The sequence below is a fragment of the Helianthus annuus genome, chromosome 13 (assembly GCF_002127325.2).
Source record: "Helianthus annuus cultivar XRQ/B chromosome 13, HanXRQr2.0-SUNRISE, whole genome shotgun sequence".
Classification (NCBI taxonomy): Eukaryota; Viridiplantae; Streptophyta; class Magnoliopsida; order Asterales; family Asteraceae; genus Helianthus; species Helianthus annuus.
Genome location: NC_035445.2, coordinates 49,422,204 through 49,438,499, shown reverse-complemented (window position 1 = coordinate 49,438,499; position 16,296 = coordinate 49,422,204). Strand labels below are relative to the sequence as shown.

Below are 16,296 nucleotides of genomic sequence, written 5' to 3'. Positions count from 1 at the left end.
CACGCCCCGTGCTCAACGAGCACGGGGGCGTGCCCAAGTGTCAGCAGAAAAGACAAAGTTGTAGAAGCTTCTATCCCCCACCACGGGGGCATGCCTAACGGACACGGGGCCGTAGTCAACTCTAAGATTCGCAGGATCTAGGGAAATCTTGATAGTACAGATACGCTTCTGCACACGGGATCGTGCTCAGCGGACACGGGGGCATGGTCAACTAATGCAGACAAACTGCAATTAATGAAGAAAGAAAGAAGGATGGACACGGGGTTGTGCCCAATGGACACGGGGCCATGCCCGAGCTTCTGTTCAGCCTATAAATAGGAGTGCTTGGATCACTTGCAACTCATCCCTTGGCACACCACCTCTCTCACACTTTACCCACCACCATCACAACACCATCAACCACCACCATCGTCCATTGTCCATCATAGAATGTGTGAGTCGTCTCGGGATCCAAGATTGATCGTAAGAGTTCTTGACAATCAAAGGCCATGTTTGCCTAAGTCTCTTACATCACTTGGTGAAGACAAGTGTTTAGTGTAATACTTTTTATTTTTAATTTTTTCGCACTTTTTATTTGGTTATGTATCAGTATTAATGACTTTAATAACTAGTTTCTTATGTTGAAGGTGATTCTTCCTTATCGTTTGTCTGTGGTGTCTTGGCATTATTTTACTGTCTATATAAAATAAAAGATTTTCACCATTCATATCTCCACGGTCTATATGGAGATATGTTGGCTACCTGGTCGGGGGTTAAGGGAACGGTTTGGTAAGGGTCTTGTCATTGTTCAGTGTATAGATCCTACAAAGGACCTGGGTCAAATTTAGTAGGACCTCCTTCAATACCCACCGGTATTGGATGGCGGGGGTCCAAACTCTTTGATCCCCTCATAAGTAAGCTACTATTAAAACTTTAACCCGGCTACTTAGGACTGTATCCCAGCTGACTCAGACTACTTAGCCGAGGGTAACGTCACCTTCAAAAGAGGGGCCTACCACATTATGCATTAATAACTTAATTAATTATCTTTCAATAATCCAACCCTTTAGGATTGTATCCTTGCTGACTCAAAATACTGGGTTGAGGGTAACGTCACCTTCAAAAGAGGGGCCTACTACAATAACTAAGATAATCTCTTAAAAAGTGCAAAAGTGCGGAAATAATCAAAGGTTACACTACACACGAGTCGGATCCAAGTGATTCATCTTGTCTATCTGTTTTTATTTTTATTTTATTTTCTTTTTCAGCATTTTAGTTAGTTTTATTTTTCTAGTTTTAAACCTTTTTCTAACTTTTTTTTATTTGATTAGACGTTGAGGATAAACCGGTACTAAAAGATCTTGTGTCCTTGGACGACCTCGGTATCTTACCAACACTATACTACGTCCACGATGGGTGCATTTGCCCATATGTGTGTTTAGTGTTAGTAAATATCGCGTTTTATAAATTTAAAACTTGGCTAAAAAGTGTAAAAAGGGCTTAAAATATACACCTAAAATATATTACACCTAACGCACATCAGCAGCATTGTCACCATCCTTCTGCTTGATATGCCAGAATTCGTCCTCCAACTTTTGGCGCTCATGGGGAGGGCAAAACTCTTCCAAGATGACGTCCTTCAACTCATCCCACGTTAAACCGTAAGCTGCATCATTTCCGCGTTTGTTTCTCTCGGCCGTCCACCAATCTAGAGCTTGGGATTGGAAGACGCCGGTGGCGTTCAGAGTGCAGAGATCATCAGGACAGCCACTCTGGCGCAGGGTGACCTCGATCGAATCAAACCATTGAAACAAGGCCGTAGGCCCATCTTCGCCAGTAAATTCTTTCGGGCCGCAAGCTTTGAACTGCTTGAAGCTAAAAACAGACTTTGGCGAATCAGTCCTGGACTCTTCAGAAGACTTGCTAGCATTCTCGTGTAGGTCGCTAACGATCTGAGGGATAACTTTCGCTATCTGATTAGCCACGAGAGCAGCAAGGCGTTTGTCTTTTTGGTTTCGGTGGGCAGTTCGACAGTGAAGGGATCCATATGACGACATTGTCTGCAACAGACATCGCCACGGGACTCAAACACAGTATAATCGAATCTCACCTCACACTCACCTAATACGACTAAAGCTCAGGAACACAATCGTGTAACACATAAACACATGGGCACATAAACACAGAACACATAAACACGTAAGGCACATAGGGCACATAGAAGCACATAGAAGCAGTCAGAATACAGAAACCTATCATTCAAAGTCCGCGCGCGTGCGACAATAGCGATTGCGATTAGCGAGTACACAGCGAGTAGCAAAGCATGCAATTGTTCACCAATAACGATTTGTTAGCATTTTGAGATAGATGTGCATTGCGATTTGTGTGTGTCGATCAAAGCGAGGAGCGAAAGGCGTATAAATTACCAAAAATCGAAACACACAAACAGGTAAAATCACACATAAAATCCACATAAAATGACAAATATCAGAGTCGGCAGTTGCGGGCTCAGAATCGAAATACATAAAATTGGCGATTGCGAGCTTGAAATCGAAAATAGATTGTCTAAGGCTTGATAAACGTTGACTACCCAAAGTGATTCGACTATTCACAAGGACTTCTGGTACACACTTTGGCCTTCGGGACTGTGCTCTCGCCTCGAATTTGGGCGAATGGCATGCATCCTTCCAGTTACAGCGTGACTTCAAGTCGTTGGAGTCCGTCGAGGCTTTGGTGAGAGTGTTGTAAAACCAGAATAAGAACGGAACAAATCATTAGTGTTCGGTTTTCACCCCTGACTTAACAACTTTATTCCTGTTTTGATAAAAATAGAGGAGAAAATTTTGCGTTAAAGTACGGATTTCACTCCTGATTCAACGCAATTTCTCCCGTTTATAGATAAAAATACGGGTCGATCAAGCGATTTGGTCGAGAGTTTGCGGTTTTCACACCTAATCTCGGCCTAATCACTTGTTCATTTTTGAAAAGTAGAGTGCAGTGATAGTGTAGCGTAAGCGAGAATAGCGAGAATTAGCAAGTAAGCTCGCACAAAACCCCTACAGGGTATGCACAAGTCGGTCTGTTGGTACTTAACTATAGACTAGGTCGTTTCTAAGACGTCGACCCGGACTAGGTCAAGTCATGCCTAATTCCCTATAGTTATGGCTCTGATACCAATCTGTCACACCCCAACCAATGGCGGAAAAATCGGGGTGCGGCACTGAGCGAAACAGATTGTCCATGAGTATCCATAACAACTATTAATTACCAGATATTAAAACGTCATGTCCCATACCACGACATATCCAAATAAAAAAGTTATTACAAATAATTGTCTCAAAACAAATACTGTCTCGACCACTCAGATCTAAGCGTGACATTACTACACCCCTAACGTGATTCCACATACCAAGCATCCTAGCAGATAGCATCCTAAACACCTGTCACATACGTTGAAATAAAGGTCAATACACATAGTGTAAAGGTGAGCATACAAGTTTGATAGATAGATATATATTAGAATTCGAAATCGTTTACGCATAACTAGCATGAAACATGTATAAAGTGAAGGCAAGTAGGTTATCGACATAGAAATATGCACAGACGTGACTGTGAGTTGTAGAATGCGCAACACATATCCCCACTGGGACACGTGAAGTAAAGCCCTTAACAACCCCTGTCCACGACAGGTGCTGAGTCCAAACTATAGTACTATCGTTGCTAAGGTGTCAGGCAACAATCACTGTGTTAACATAACATACAAGCATTCATCGAATAACATGTAGCATGTAATAAGGGTTAGCGTATAAATAGTGTTGGCGTTGTGTATCAATTGTGATTTGAATATAGATAACGTATGTAACACCCAAAAGTGCATAAAGCAAAAAGGGATTGAGTATACTCACAGATAGCGTTTAACTTAATAAACACTGCCTTGGATTGAAGGGAGTGCTGAGAGAGATTAGCCTGAACAGTTAACGATAGCATAAACGATAAGCGGCGCGTAAAACGGTGCAAAGTGATGAGTGTCGGATGGTAATCCGATCGGATGGCGTATTCGATTGGATTGACACCTCGTTTGGTGAGGATGTGTTTGTGTATGATGGTTTACCTTTTGAAGTTTACGTTGTAGCATTTTGAATACAGAGAAGTATCTCTACCGTTCAGGTCGGTCGGTCGATCAAACGGCGGTTCGATCGGACGACGATCCGTTCGGCGAGGTATATCTCAGAGAACAAGTTCACAGCAGTGTTGTCACTCGATCGGATGGTCTACAGATCGGGTGGCAGTCCGTTGGAACTGTCTATGCATTGAACATGTTGAAAATTGTTTAAGTGTTGAAATCCCAAACATCACATGATTAGATGGTTGCTCGATCGGATGGCAATCCGATCGGGCGGCAACCCGTTCGACGTTCAGATCTCCAAAGGTGCAACAAAAGTTTAAATGTGGGACCAAGGTGTAACCCGATCGGATGGCTGTCCGATCGGATGGCAATCCGATCGGGTGGCTGTCCGTCCACGGCCTGATCGTCTTGACACTTGGTTGTTTCGATAGTTTGTAGTTTTGATTCGAGATGATTTGATAACGTGCCAAACAATAGAACCCTCGTCAAAACTCAAGTAATCCGATTGGATAGGAATCACCCTAGTCCGGTCAGTTGACTTTTCGAGACGGTGGTTCATGTTTAACCCGAAATCGATTGTCTCTTAGATAGAATTCAGATCTTGAACCAATCACATCACTAAGAAAGAGTAGAAGATCAGAACAAGCTCCGATTCTATCGGTTTTGATTGCATTGAGTGTAAAAGAGTTGAAAGAAAGTTAGAAAACCGCCTTTCAATCCTTTTCACCATGAATATGTTCAGATCTATGCAAGATCTTTGTTCATTCATGTGGAAATCATCCAGATCTAAGTTGTTCTTGGTGGATTGAAGCCAAAACATGAAGTTCATAAGAACTCCATGATGACATCACCCTAGAACACCTCAAATCTACTGATTTCACGGTTAAAAGTTAAGATTCAAAAGAGAGAATGACGAAGAAGTGTGTGTAGATCATAAAAGTACAAGATTTAGGTTGAAAACTTATAAGAATCGCGAGGAATCGAGAGAAAAGAGGCTGAAGTGCGGCTGGGTCGAGTGAGGAGCTGTCACATCAAGTGATGTGACATGTGAGGGTATTTATAGGGTTTCCCAAAAAGGAAAGTGCCTAAGGTCGAGTGGGTCACCGATCGGATGGCAATCCGATCGGTTGGCCATCCGATCGAGCGGTCACTCAATCGAGTGGCTCCGACGATTAAGTTTTGGCGTTTCGTTTCGTGCATTGGGTTTGGCGATGCGTTTCAATCAAGTTTGCGATGCAATAGGATTGCCCATTAGCTACACAACTAATCCCAACTACTATATCTAACATACAATCACTATAAATAACTTGCGTTTAGCGTTCGCGATTCGATTGCGATAGAGTTACGATTGCATTTCGATTAATCACCACATCATAATTATAAATAAACATGCACAAGTAACACATAAAAGGCACACACACGTAAAACAATATCCAGAACGCATAATTCGGGTTGCGAATGCGATTGTGATGCGATAAGCGATAAAACATTCCATAAATAGCAATTAAACCTCGATTATTAACAAGTACTCCACATAATACAACTAATGCAATGAAATAAATAGAATATCTACAAGTCAAAGAAGTCAAAACAATAGTTGAGCAAGGAGTGACAGATCGCAATTAGCAATATTTTCTTCCTTTGACTTCAATCTTGACTTTGACTTTCGAAACACGGGGTGTTACAAAAATAGTGTTTACAATTAGCTTTAGCACAACTAGTATCGGAAGGCGAGTGGAGATTTGGGGCCGTAGGTCTCTGATCCTAACCAGAAACTGGAAATGATAGGCTTGTGTTACCTAGCGTTGTTTGCGATCACAAGCATCATTGGATTACGCTGTGTAATCGGTCTTTTATTTGTTAGCCGTTCAAAAAAAGAAAACAAGAAAATAATAGTTTAAAAATCATATCATCTTTAACTAACCTGTTTAAATTCAAATTATGAAAAGTTAAAAACTTTATAATCAACCCCCATCATCTTTAGCTAACCTATTTAAATTCAAATTATGAAAAGTTAAAAACTTTATAATCAACCCCCAATCCGATAACTTAATTAGAATACAACTTGTTTTTACTTTTCGACCCATTTGAATTATGTTTTATGATACGAACCAGAAAATAGAAAACAAGCAAACGATTCAATTTGATAGTAGATGAACCCAACTTGAGAAGGGTGATTTCTCCAAGTTACAAAGTAACTATTCGGATAAAACATACCATATTTAGACCTAATTATAAATTGGGTGTGGGTCAAATGTGGGTTTCTAAACTGAAGAGGAGCAGGCCTGTATGGCTTGGGTTAGCAGAACCCAAATTACTTGGGTTCGTATTAGTTTACTTTTAAAGTTAAATGATGGTATTTTTAGATTACCTGATTTTAAGCATGTCCGGTTAAGATTAATATCTTAAGACTATTAGGTGTGAGGTGTGGGTTGGGGAGGCGGATTGGCTTTAACACTGGCTACACTAGGGGTGAGCAGGACCGAAAATAACCGAGAACCGAACCGAAAATATACCCAACCCGACCCGAACCCAAGTACCTAGGTATTTAGATTGGTCCCAGATTTTCATATAAAATCAGGTCGGTTCCGGTTCCAAAACATATAGAAACCCGACTCAGAACTAATCGGACCAAAATTAAATTGATAGTTTCTAATTGTATTGACTGGGCTTGGGCCCAATAGTGATTTAGAACTAACCAAACTAACCTATTCAACATTAACGACTGATGAACATTGAACATTGAAATTTCTTTCAATTTATTGGTTGCATGTTCTGTGTTTCGTTCTTTTATTGACAAGGTACTTACTATAATACTAAATCAATATACAAGAAACATGTAAAACACAATTAGATTCTTATCATGTTTTCAACAAATTTTATTCACTGAAAGTTTTATTGTTGTTTAAGCTTAGATGGTTCTGAACAATATCATTACAAATACTAATGTTTGGGAGAAGTTTGATAAGTTTTCGGACGAGGATTGAACTCGATGCTGAAAATCACTTGCTGGAAGATTAAATTGTGCTTCACAGCAATGGAATTTTGATAACTTATTAGGTTCGGGTAATGACCCGATATTTACTTGGAACCGAGTTTAAAAGGAATCGGAACCGACCCTATATATAGGGTATGTATTTCAGGTATCGATTTATAAGGTTTTCGGATATCGGGTCGGGTCGGTTACTCATCGGGTCGGGTCAGTTATTAACAAATGCTCACCCCTAGGCTACACCACACCGGCCAAGCGTTGGGCATGGCGTTGCCCGCTTGGCGTGGATGGGCTTTGGTTGGCTGGGTCATTGTAGCCGTTGCCAAACGGCAAGTTTAAATTAAAAAAAAAATTCCACATGGCTGGCCACGCCCAGCTAAGGGACGCCCCACCACACCCTAATTTTTGAGTTTTAGCTTGTGAATCCCACCCTCACCACGTGTTGAGCAATGCCCCCAACCCAAGCCCCTCCACACCCCATAGTCTAAACACCAATAAAACATTATTCAACCCATCAACCTAAGGCCTTGGTATACATAAGTCTCCTTAACTCCACCTAAGTTTTACATCACCTATTTTTCACCATTTTACTCTGCCTTACTCCCAGGAAAGGGTTTAATATCGTTAACTTCATCTAACCCTATTTTTTTGGTGGTTTTTTTTTAAATAATAATTAATTCAATCTCTTAACATCCAGTTAACATCATCATCATCATCATACTCAGTAAATCCTACCAATAGCAAAGCTAAGGTAGGGTCTGAGGAGAATAAGATGTAGACAACCTTACCTCTATCCCATAGAAATAGAGAGGTTGTTTCCAGTGAGACCCTCGGCTCACCCTCGGCTCAATAGTAGTTTTGTATCAAGACTTGGACATAAGGCACATAACACTCAACAATTGGGACAAAAGCCGATTAGTGCATTTACCCCCTTGTCTTTCGGCTATCGACGCCACCACATGATGCATGGTTAACCGTTCCTCGCTTTTTAACATTATTTTCGAGAAATTAGTAAAATAACATTAAAATTAGTGCACTTTCACTTTTGCCCCCCAAGGGCCCACACATATATACATTATATGTGCATACCGTAACATGCCTTTAACGTTAAAATGATGCATGCTAACGCATAATCCCTTTAACGCCCCTTAACACAAAAAGAGAGTGGTGTGTAATGCCAGTTAACATGTCATGTCAGTGTTAACACTCCAAATGTTAAGAATACACCCAGTGGGCTAACATGTCAGCACACTAACACGTCAATATACGAATGCCTTAAGTGACTCGTTTGTACTGTTGACTAGCTCTTTACCTGCAACACTGGTCTTTTATTTGCCGATCCACAACAAGCATGTACTATAATTAGTCACATAATATCCTATCCATTCAGCGTTTTACTTTCCTCTAACGAAAAGGGACATATTGTAGCGCTTTTACTCTTTACGAAAACCGGAATCGGTGATATCAATGTCCCCCACACCGGCAACGATGGATGATGATGAACTTTGCTTCTCAATTGTTTCCTCAGCATCATTGGATGATTCTTCAATCAATGATCCCTTCTTTTGGAGCTCTTTTACTTTGCGGTATTCATCATAGTGTGCGCGTCTATGCTCCATGAAGCTTGAGCTCTTCCCATCTAAACCATAATTTAAAATACAATGATATTATGGAGGACGTTATTGGTAAGAAGTTAAAGAACATTAATTGTTTACAAAATTATTTAAAAAAAGAACAGAGAGTAGGCAAACCAAAATTAAGCTACGTATCAAACACGGCTCCAGGCACAACTTCACCCGAATATATAACCGAAAAATAAAATAAAAATAGCACTGATTGTACAAATCCTCCTGGCTCTATTTGTCATGTTTTTAGATGTTGTATTTGTAATACAGGAGCTTACCATAAATCAAAACGTCAAATAACGGGCCAAAAAGGTTCATATCAAACAAGTAACTTTTATGCGCAAGTCAAAATGGGTCGTCCGTCCGACCCACAAACATACTTTCTATCAATTTTTCGTTATTAGATACTGTGCTAAAATCATAAAACCTGTACTATTCCAAAAGAAGTCCAATATTTTCTAATAAACCTACATTTTTTTGCTCCGAAATACCACCTAAGCTTACACGTGCAAAGATTTGAACCCACACCACTTTAGTGGGAGACAAACTCTAAAAAAACTTATTTAGATGGTTTTTATGAATTATTATGTAAACTTAGGCGTGACTTTCAACCTGTTCATACTATTCCATTAGGGTCCTTCCCTTTTTAGTTAAATCATTTGACCTGTTACCTAAGCAGTTAATGCAATAAAAAAATCGGATATCGGTCAAGGACCAATACTTGAGATATAGGTTATCGCGGTGGGATATCGATAATTGTAATATCATACAGAATTTATATATATAGCAATTTAACACTAACAATTCAGTCTACTCTCCTACCATTAACAAATTAACCATTTGCAATTTGCAAAACACCAACAATTGTAGCAAATATGAACTGATTAACATGGATGTAAAAATCCCGACTAGGTGCCGATTAATGCCAATTAATCTCAATTAGTTTCCGATTAATTACAATTAATCCCGATTAATCCCAATTAATTCCCGATTAGTCACTAGTCCCCACCCCACCGACCGATTAGTCACTAGTCCCCACCCCACCGACCGACTAGCGACTAGCGATTTCTACATCTATGCTGATTAAGACTTAAAATACTAACATTTAGGGTCTGTTTGGTATGGGGTAATGGAATGAACGAAGGAATGGAATGGACGAGGTAATGGAATGGACGAGGGAATGCAATGGATCATTACCATTCCATGTCTTGTTTGTTTATCATGTGTGAACGGAATGAATTATTATTGTATATTGTCCGGTAGGCAAGAAAAACGGAGTAATAAAATCAGCGGTGAGTGGTAGTGGTGGTTGGTGGTAATGATTGTGGGTGGTTATAGGTGGCGGTGGTGGGTGTCGGCGGCGGCGATGGGTGGTGGTGGTGGCAGCGAGTGGCGGCGCGGCGGTGACGATGAGTGGTGGTTGCGGCAAGGTGGCCGTTGGTAGTGGGTGGCAGCAAAGGTGGCGGTTAGTGGCGGCGACGGCGGTTGGTGGTGGCGTCGACGATGGTGGTGGGCGGCGGTACCGAGTGGCGTTGGCGGTTGGTCGCATCTGTGGGTGATAACGGTGGCGAGTGGGTGGCGGTGGCGGCGACGGCGGTGGCTGTTGGGGTGAGGTGGTGGCGGGTGGCGGAGATGGCGTCGGTGGTGGGTGGTGGTGGGTTGTGGCGAAGGTGGTGGGTTATGGTGTTGTTGATGAATGGTGCAAGAGGGGATGGAATGAAAAAAAAAAACATGGGGAGTGGAAGGAATGATTTTGAGGGAATGGAATGCCTTTTGGAATGGGTGATTTCATTCCATTGACCAACCAAACACTCTATTCTTCATTCCCTCGTAATCATTCATTCCATTCCACCTCTCATTCCTGCATACCAAACACTACCTTAACACTAACATTTAACACTAACAATGAACAATTAAGACTAATAACAACAATAAGAAAGATGAATGGTAGAACTAGAAAGAAAAGTAATGATCGGTGATACATCGGTCAATATCGCCGATAGTATTGGTACCGATATTTTACATGAGGACCGACAACTGATATATCGGTGATATATCTCCGATTTGACTGCATAGGCTGTTAGATATAAGATATTAAGACATTACCCAAATCGACCCATTCATAAGAAAATGTGTACCAAAGGGCCCTAGCCTAGTGGCATCAAGGTGTGTAGTAAAGGTGTTCCTCTCCAAGTGGTTGAGGCTTCTAGTCTCATGAGTCATGATGGATATGGATGTAAAATTTAGGAGTAGGTTTAGAGGGTGTGTGATTTAGTCGTGTTTTTTTTTAAAGTAAATAAATAAGTAAACGGATGGTGATCGTCACCTCTAAAGTCCAGAGATTATGAATATCAATAGTAAGGTGTGTACCCATTTTATAAGAAAAAGACGTTATTGTTTTTATCAAATCAATATAGAAATTTATTAAACTAAAAAGATCCCAAAACGCTGCACAATAATCCTATATCATGAAATGATGATAATCAAGGATGTGGAGTCGGTAAAGACAAGAAAACAGAAATTCCAAATGAAAAAGGGAAGGATCAAGAAAGAACCTTCATCTTGATCCATAGCATCTGCTTCATCGTCATCTGAAGTTGTCCAGCCAGAGCAGTTTGAGTTACTGTTGCTACTTGAAGATGCCACCTCGCTCAGTTTGGAACGGATTGCTTCAGCATCCACAGCATTCTTCTCTCCTTCTTGACTACAACTCCGAACAGGAGATAACGATCCTACAAGATAACAATTTAGGTAATATAATGGCTAGAAAGTTATTTCTACCTTAATAAGAATATAATGTGTTAACACGATGAATCTTGAGGATTTATGCGTTAAAAATACACTTTCCGGGACTCGGTTGACATCCTCTTAGATAGTCACTATGATTTTGCTAGCCTGGCACTCTGGCCCATTAAGAGATAAACTTAAGTTGAATCAACCCATTTATAAATAAATGGCTCAATATAATGACGGAAATGTAAATTTACAAGTTAAAACAAGTCCAAAAATAAAAAGTTTAACTGAAAATTAACTTAAATCAGGGGGATGGGGATATATATATGTAGGTATATGTATGTATGTATGTATGTACCATCAGAGTCAACCATTGGATGATATGGAGTCTTTGGTTCTGTAATTTTCTGCCTTACAGGTTTATGTGCTTCAATTTCCTCAAGGTTGGCCTCATCCCATCTCACACCTCTCCTACGGCTTCAATAATAAGATCATGTAAAACCACAAGTCCATATTTTCATTTCCATAAACAATACAGTGAAGTAACAACTGACTAACAACACATTGAATCGTAAAAGAACTAGTTGCATATGACACAAACTAAGTAGTTAATGTGATAAAATATCGGATATCGGTCAAGGACCGATATTTGAGATATAGGTTATTGCAGTGGGATATCAGTAATTTTAATATCATGCAGAATTTATATATATAGCAATGACACGAACATCTCAGTATACTCTCCTACCATTAACAAATTTACCTTTTGCAACTTGCAAAACACTACACTTGTAGCAAGTAGGAACTGATTAAGACTTAAAACACTAATAGCAGCCATAAGAAGAAAGACGAACGGTAGAACTAAGAAGAAAGGTACTAATATCAGGAAAATCGGTGATATATCGGTCAAATACTGGTCGAATATCTGTCAAATATCGTCAATATCGCCGATAATATCGGTACCGATATTCTGATTGATATTTTGCACTGATATTTACCGATAACCAGTATATCACCGATATACCATGATATTAACTACATAGGACACATATAGCATACTAAACGGAGTTGTACCTTATAACATCACTTAGTTGGACACTGGAAAAGAAATGCTCGAGTCAAAAAAATGCAGTCAATTTTCATATTTGATGCATGCATAGTTATTAAAGGCGCTAGGCGCACTCAAGGCGCATAGGCCTTGCATGGGGCCTAGGCGCAAAGCGCAAAAAAAGCTAGGGCCCGAGGAAAAAAAGCGCACAATGAAAAAGAATTAAAAAAATATTCTGTATTAGAAAAGTAGAGGCCGGTTAACGTAAAAAATGCCTTAACGTACGACGCGTACGCGAGGCATTATCAACATGCGAATTGGGTTTTTCATAATAACATGTGAATTGTATGGGTTTCCATACAAACATGCGGAATTGTATTTTCCATTTAAACATGTGAACTGTATTTTTTAACATGCGAGTTTGGTATTTGAGTAACATGCGATTTTTATAACATGTGATTTTTATAGCACGCGATTTTTATAAGATGCGAACTTGCCTCGCGTACGCGTCGTACGTTAAGGCATATTGTACGATATACTTTTTCTAGAAAAGTAATACTATTCTTCAAATAAAACAAGCAAAAGCTATTATACAACATTTAATATCATCTATTTAGTACCAAAAGTTCTAAAATATTAGTGTATTTGTGTATAAAAGTAGTTATCCTTAGATAAAAGTAGAAATCTGGCAGAAATCTTGCTGGAATTTAGAGAATTTGGCTAGAAACTCCCCGAAATCTAGAATGTGCACATGAACCATCACCTCGAGAATTAAAGCGCAATTTCCTCGACTTGAAGCGCAATTGCCTCGCCTCGCTTGGAAAATGGGCCTAGGCGCAAGAGGTGATGGCTTTTAACAACTATGGATGCATGGAGCGACTACAGGTAGTTTGTCGTGTAGTTTGTATTAGTACCTCAACAGGGTATTAAATACTTACAGGTAGCATGCCATGCAAACGATTGCTTTTCTATAGCATACAAGTTAGAGAGTCTTCGTATACAATAAATTTTATCACTTTGAAGAAAAAAGAATCAATTCTGATTGGTTAAATCTTCCTAGAATGTAATAAGTGAACATCAACCGTTAAAACATTAACAAGCACAAAGGGTATTTAATTTACATAAATATTTTTTTTTACTTTTTTTGTTCATTAAAAAGTATTCCAAAACTTGAACCAAATTGTATTAAAGTTATACACTAAAGGAAGTTTTCAGTTTTACATATAGATGTTATGCACATTGCACAAGCGGCCATGCACGGTAGCAGCCGACAAAAACCACCGTTTTTCACGAGGAAAAAATGTTTATAAAAGTGAGGGAAAATTGAGTCATTGCACCTCATCTTAACGAGACAAAAGAATATATAAAAGATTTTGGGGAAACAACAACAAAACAGAAAAAGATAGCAACGAACATATCTGAATACCAAATCAAAGGCAGATGTCAATAAATTTTACCTCATCTCTCCTGTCCTTGAGCTTTAAAATCTAAAATCAATATACGTCGTTTAAGCAACCGGATTGCTGAGAAAAAGGGGAAAACAACGAATCAGTATTTTCTCACAGAGCACGGGTATTCATGGTAACATAGATATAGAAAATCGCTAACTACTATGTGTGATGTAATCATGTTAGCGCATTCGAAAAAATGGAAAGAAATACATAAGTGCATAACGTAGAAACGAATTATAAAAGAAAAGCAAATAAACGTCACGGCAAGTAGCAAGTATGCACACATGACGATTTGGTTTTCAAAAACGTGTTGAGGCATTCGTTATAAAAAAAATAACAACAAATTCTTTATAAATAATATTTTTACTTGTTAACTTTTAAACACTGATTCACTAAAATATAAGATATCCTCATCATCTCTAGTTAAATTTGTTCTTTCCATGGTCAGATTTGTTCATACTTCATACCACATCATGGAATCGCATGGCGGATGCGATCTCGCCACCGCATCATGTGATGCGCGCATTTTGAAACCAAGACGATGTACCTAGATGTCTTCAATTTCTAGTTCCGAAATACTAAATAGAAAATCGGAAGACTAATTTCTAAAGCCTGTTTGAGAGAAAAATGCACACACAATAAACCAATAACAAAATTCTTCCAGCCTTTCACTAAAATTTGACTTCGATACTCATATGGAATGTATAAACAATACATCCTAAGCCACAGCCACAAAAACCCTAAAAGCTATATCAAACATAACTTCTTGAAAACTTTCACTAGCCGTTAAAATCCAATCAGCAAAAACCATAAAGTTCCACTATATGTAAGCATGAGGCTTACGTTACGTTAATCCCTTGCCCTAATTTAAAACTCAAACATAAACATAAATCTTTTAAAGAAAAAAAAAAACTATTAAAATGATGTGGAATTAAAAACTAATCCATCATAGCAGCTAGGGCTGCAAACGAACCGAACCAACACGAACTAGACCTTGTTCGTGTTCAATTGTTAAGAAATACATGTGTTGATGAACTGTCCATGAACACTTACCGAACGAGATTTTATGTCCGTGTTCGTTTGTCAAGTAAATGAACGTGTTCATGTTTGTTTGTTAATTTTAGGCAACGAACGAAAACGAACGTTGACGAACACAAACGAGCACAAACTAATGTTCATGAACACAAATGGAAACAAATGAACACAAACAAGCGTTCATAAACAGAATATATAATACACCGACACTTATTAGATATTTTATTTGTCGTAATTTTGAAGTATTTAAATAAAATATAAAAATAAAAACAGTAATGAACTATCGAACACAAACGAACGTGTTACTGAATGTTCACGAACATAAATGAACGAAAGCGACTTCCGTTCATGTTTGTTCATTTAACTAAATAAACGAAATTTCTTGTTCGTGTTCGTTTGTTTAATAAACAAACGAACGAACACAAACGAACTTGCCGCCAAACAGTTCACCAACTGTTCGCCGAACGTTTGCCCTAATAGCAGCAATGGAACTCTCATAAACAGGAACAAAAAAACAATATAATTTGACCTAATCCACGAAACCTGAAAGCGAAAAACTCTTCTAACAACTATTGCAGGTGACACAGAGCATGTATTCAACAATAAGAGTCAATGAAAACATGAAGTTATCTCCTACAATACCACACAGAAATCAAAATCAAAATCAAAATCTAAACATGTATTCAACACCTACTAATCAAATCATCAAATCAGTATCTGATGCCAATACGACATCGTTTGAATTTCGTAATAGAAACAAAAAGAATCGATGAAAACATACACATATGAAAATCGAATATATAATAATAAAAGGTAAGGAAAAGGCAGGCAGCGATATTATTATTAGGTTAAATGCGAGCAGTTGCATTTACCTCCCAAACGGAAATGAGGACGGCGAAAAGAAGAGAAGATCCGATTGTTCACGAAAGGATGTTTGGGACTATTTCTTTCATCTTTTATACCGGTTTCAGTCTATTATCATTTCTCACCCCGCACAAAATATCCATGGATGGATGGATAGACATTGTTTGTTGGAATAATATATAATAAATATAATAATAAAATAAATAATAATAGAGTAAAGTACACACATAGTTAGTTAGACAAACTAGTATTGGTGTTAAAGTATTTACGATTTTGATGTTTTTTCAAAACCATTTACCAAATTGCGTTTATTTTGTATTTGTATTTTTCTTTTAACCAACATTAGACTTATTCTTTTTTTATTCAATTAATTCGCTGTGTGTATTTTTATTTTTTTTATTATACCTTTTTTCAATTAATTCGATATGTTTTATTTTCAATCA

The 16,296-nt window shown here is 38.6% G+C and overlaps 1 protein-coding gene across 1 annotated transcript; it reads right to left on the bottom strand.

The window, feature by feature from the left end:
• Nucleotides 1-8,217: 8,217 nt before the first annotated feature.
• Nucleotides 8,218-16,003, bottom strand: LOC110897972 (protein phosphatase inhibitor 2). Its single transcript, XM_022144709.2, has 5 exons — nucleotides 15,862-16,003; nucleotides 13,961-14,026; nucleotides 11,814-11,932; nucleotides 11,278-11,454; nucleotides 8,218-8,736 (listed from the first exon to the last, which is right to left on the bottom strand). Exons 2-5 carry the CDS (start codon nucleotides 13,963-13,965, stop codon nucleotides 8,531-8,533), a joined length of 507 nt encoding a protein of 168 aa, XP_022000401.1. The 5' UTR covers nucleotides 13,966-14,026; nucleotides 15,862-16,003; the 3' UTR covers nucleotides 8,218-8,530.
• Nucleotides 16,004-16,296: the final 293 nt, after the last annotated feature.

Excerpts from the sequence above, each read along its gene's own strand:
- LOC110897972 (XM_022144709.2), bottom strand. Across the intron at positions 11,455-11,813 it reads TCCAATGGTTGACTCTGATG|GATCGTTATCTCCTGTTCGG; the intron begins GTACATACATAC and ends GTTATCTTGTAG. Across the intron at positions 8,737-11,277 it reads TGCTATGGATCAAGATGAAG|ATGGGAAGAGCTCAAGCTTC; the intron begins GTTCTTTCTTGA and ends ATTATGGTTTAG.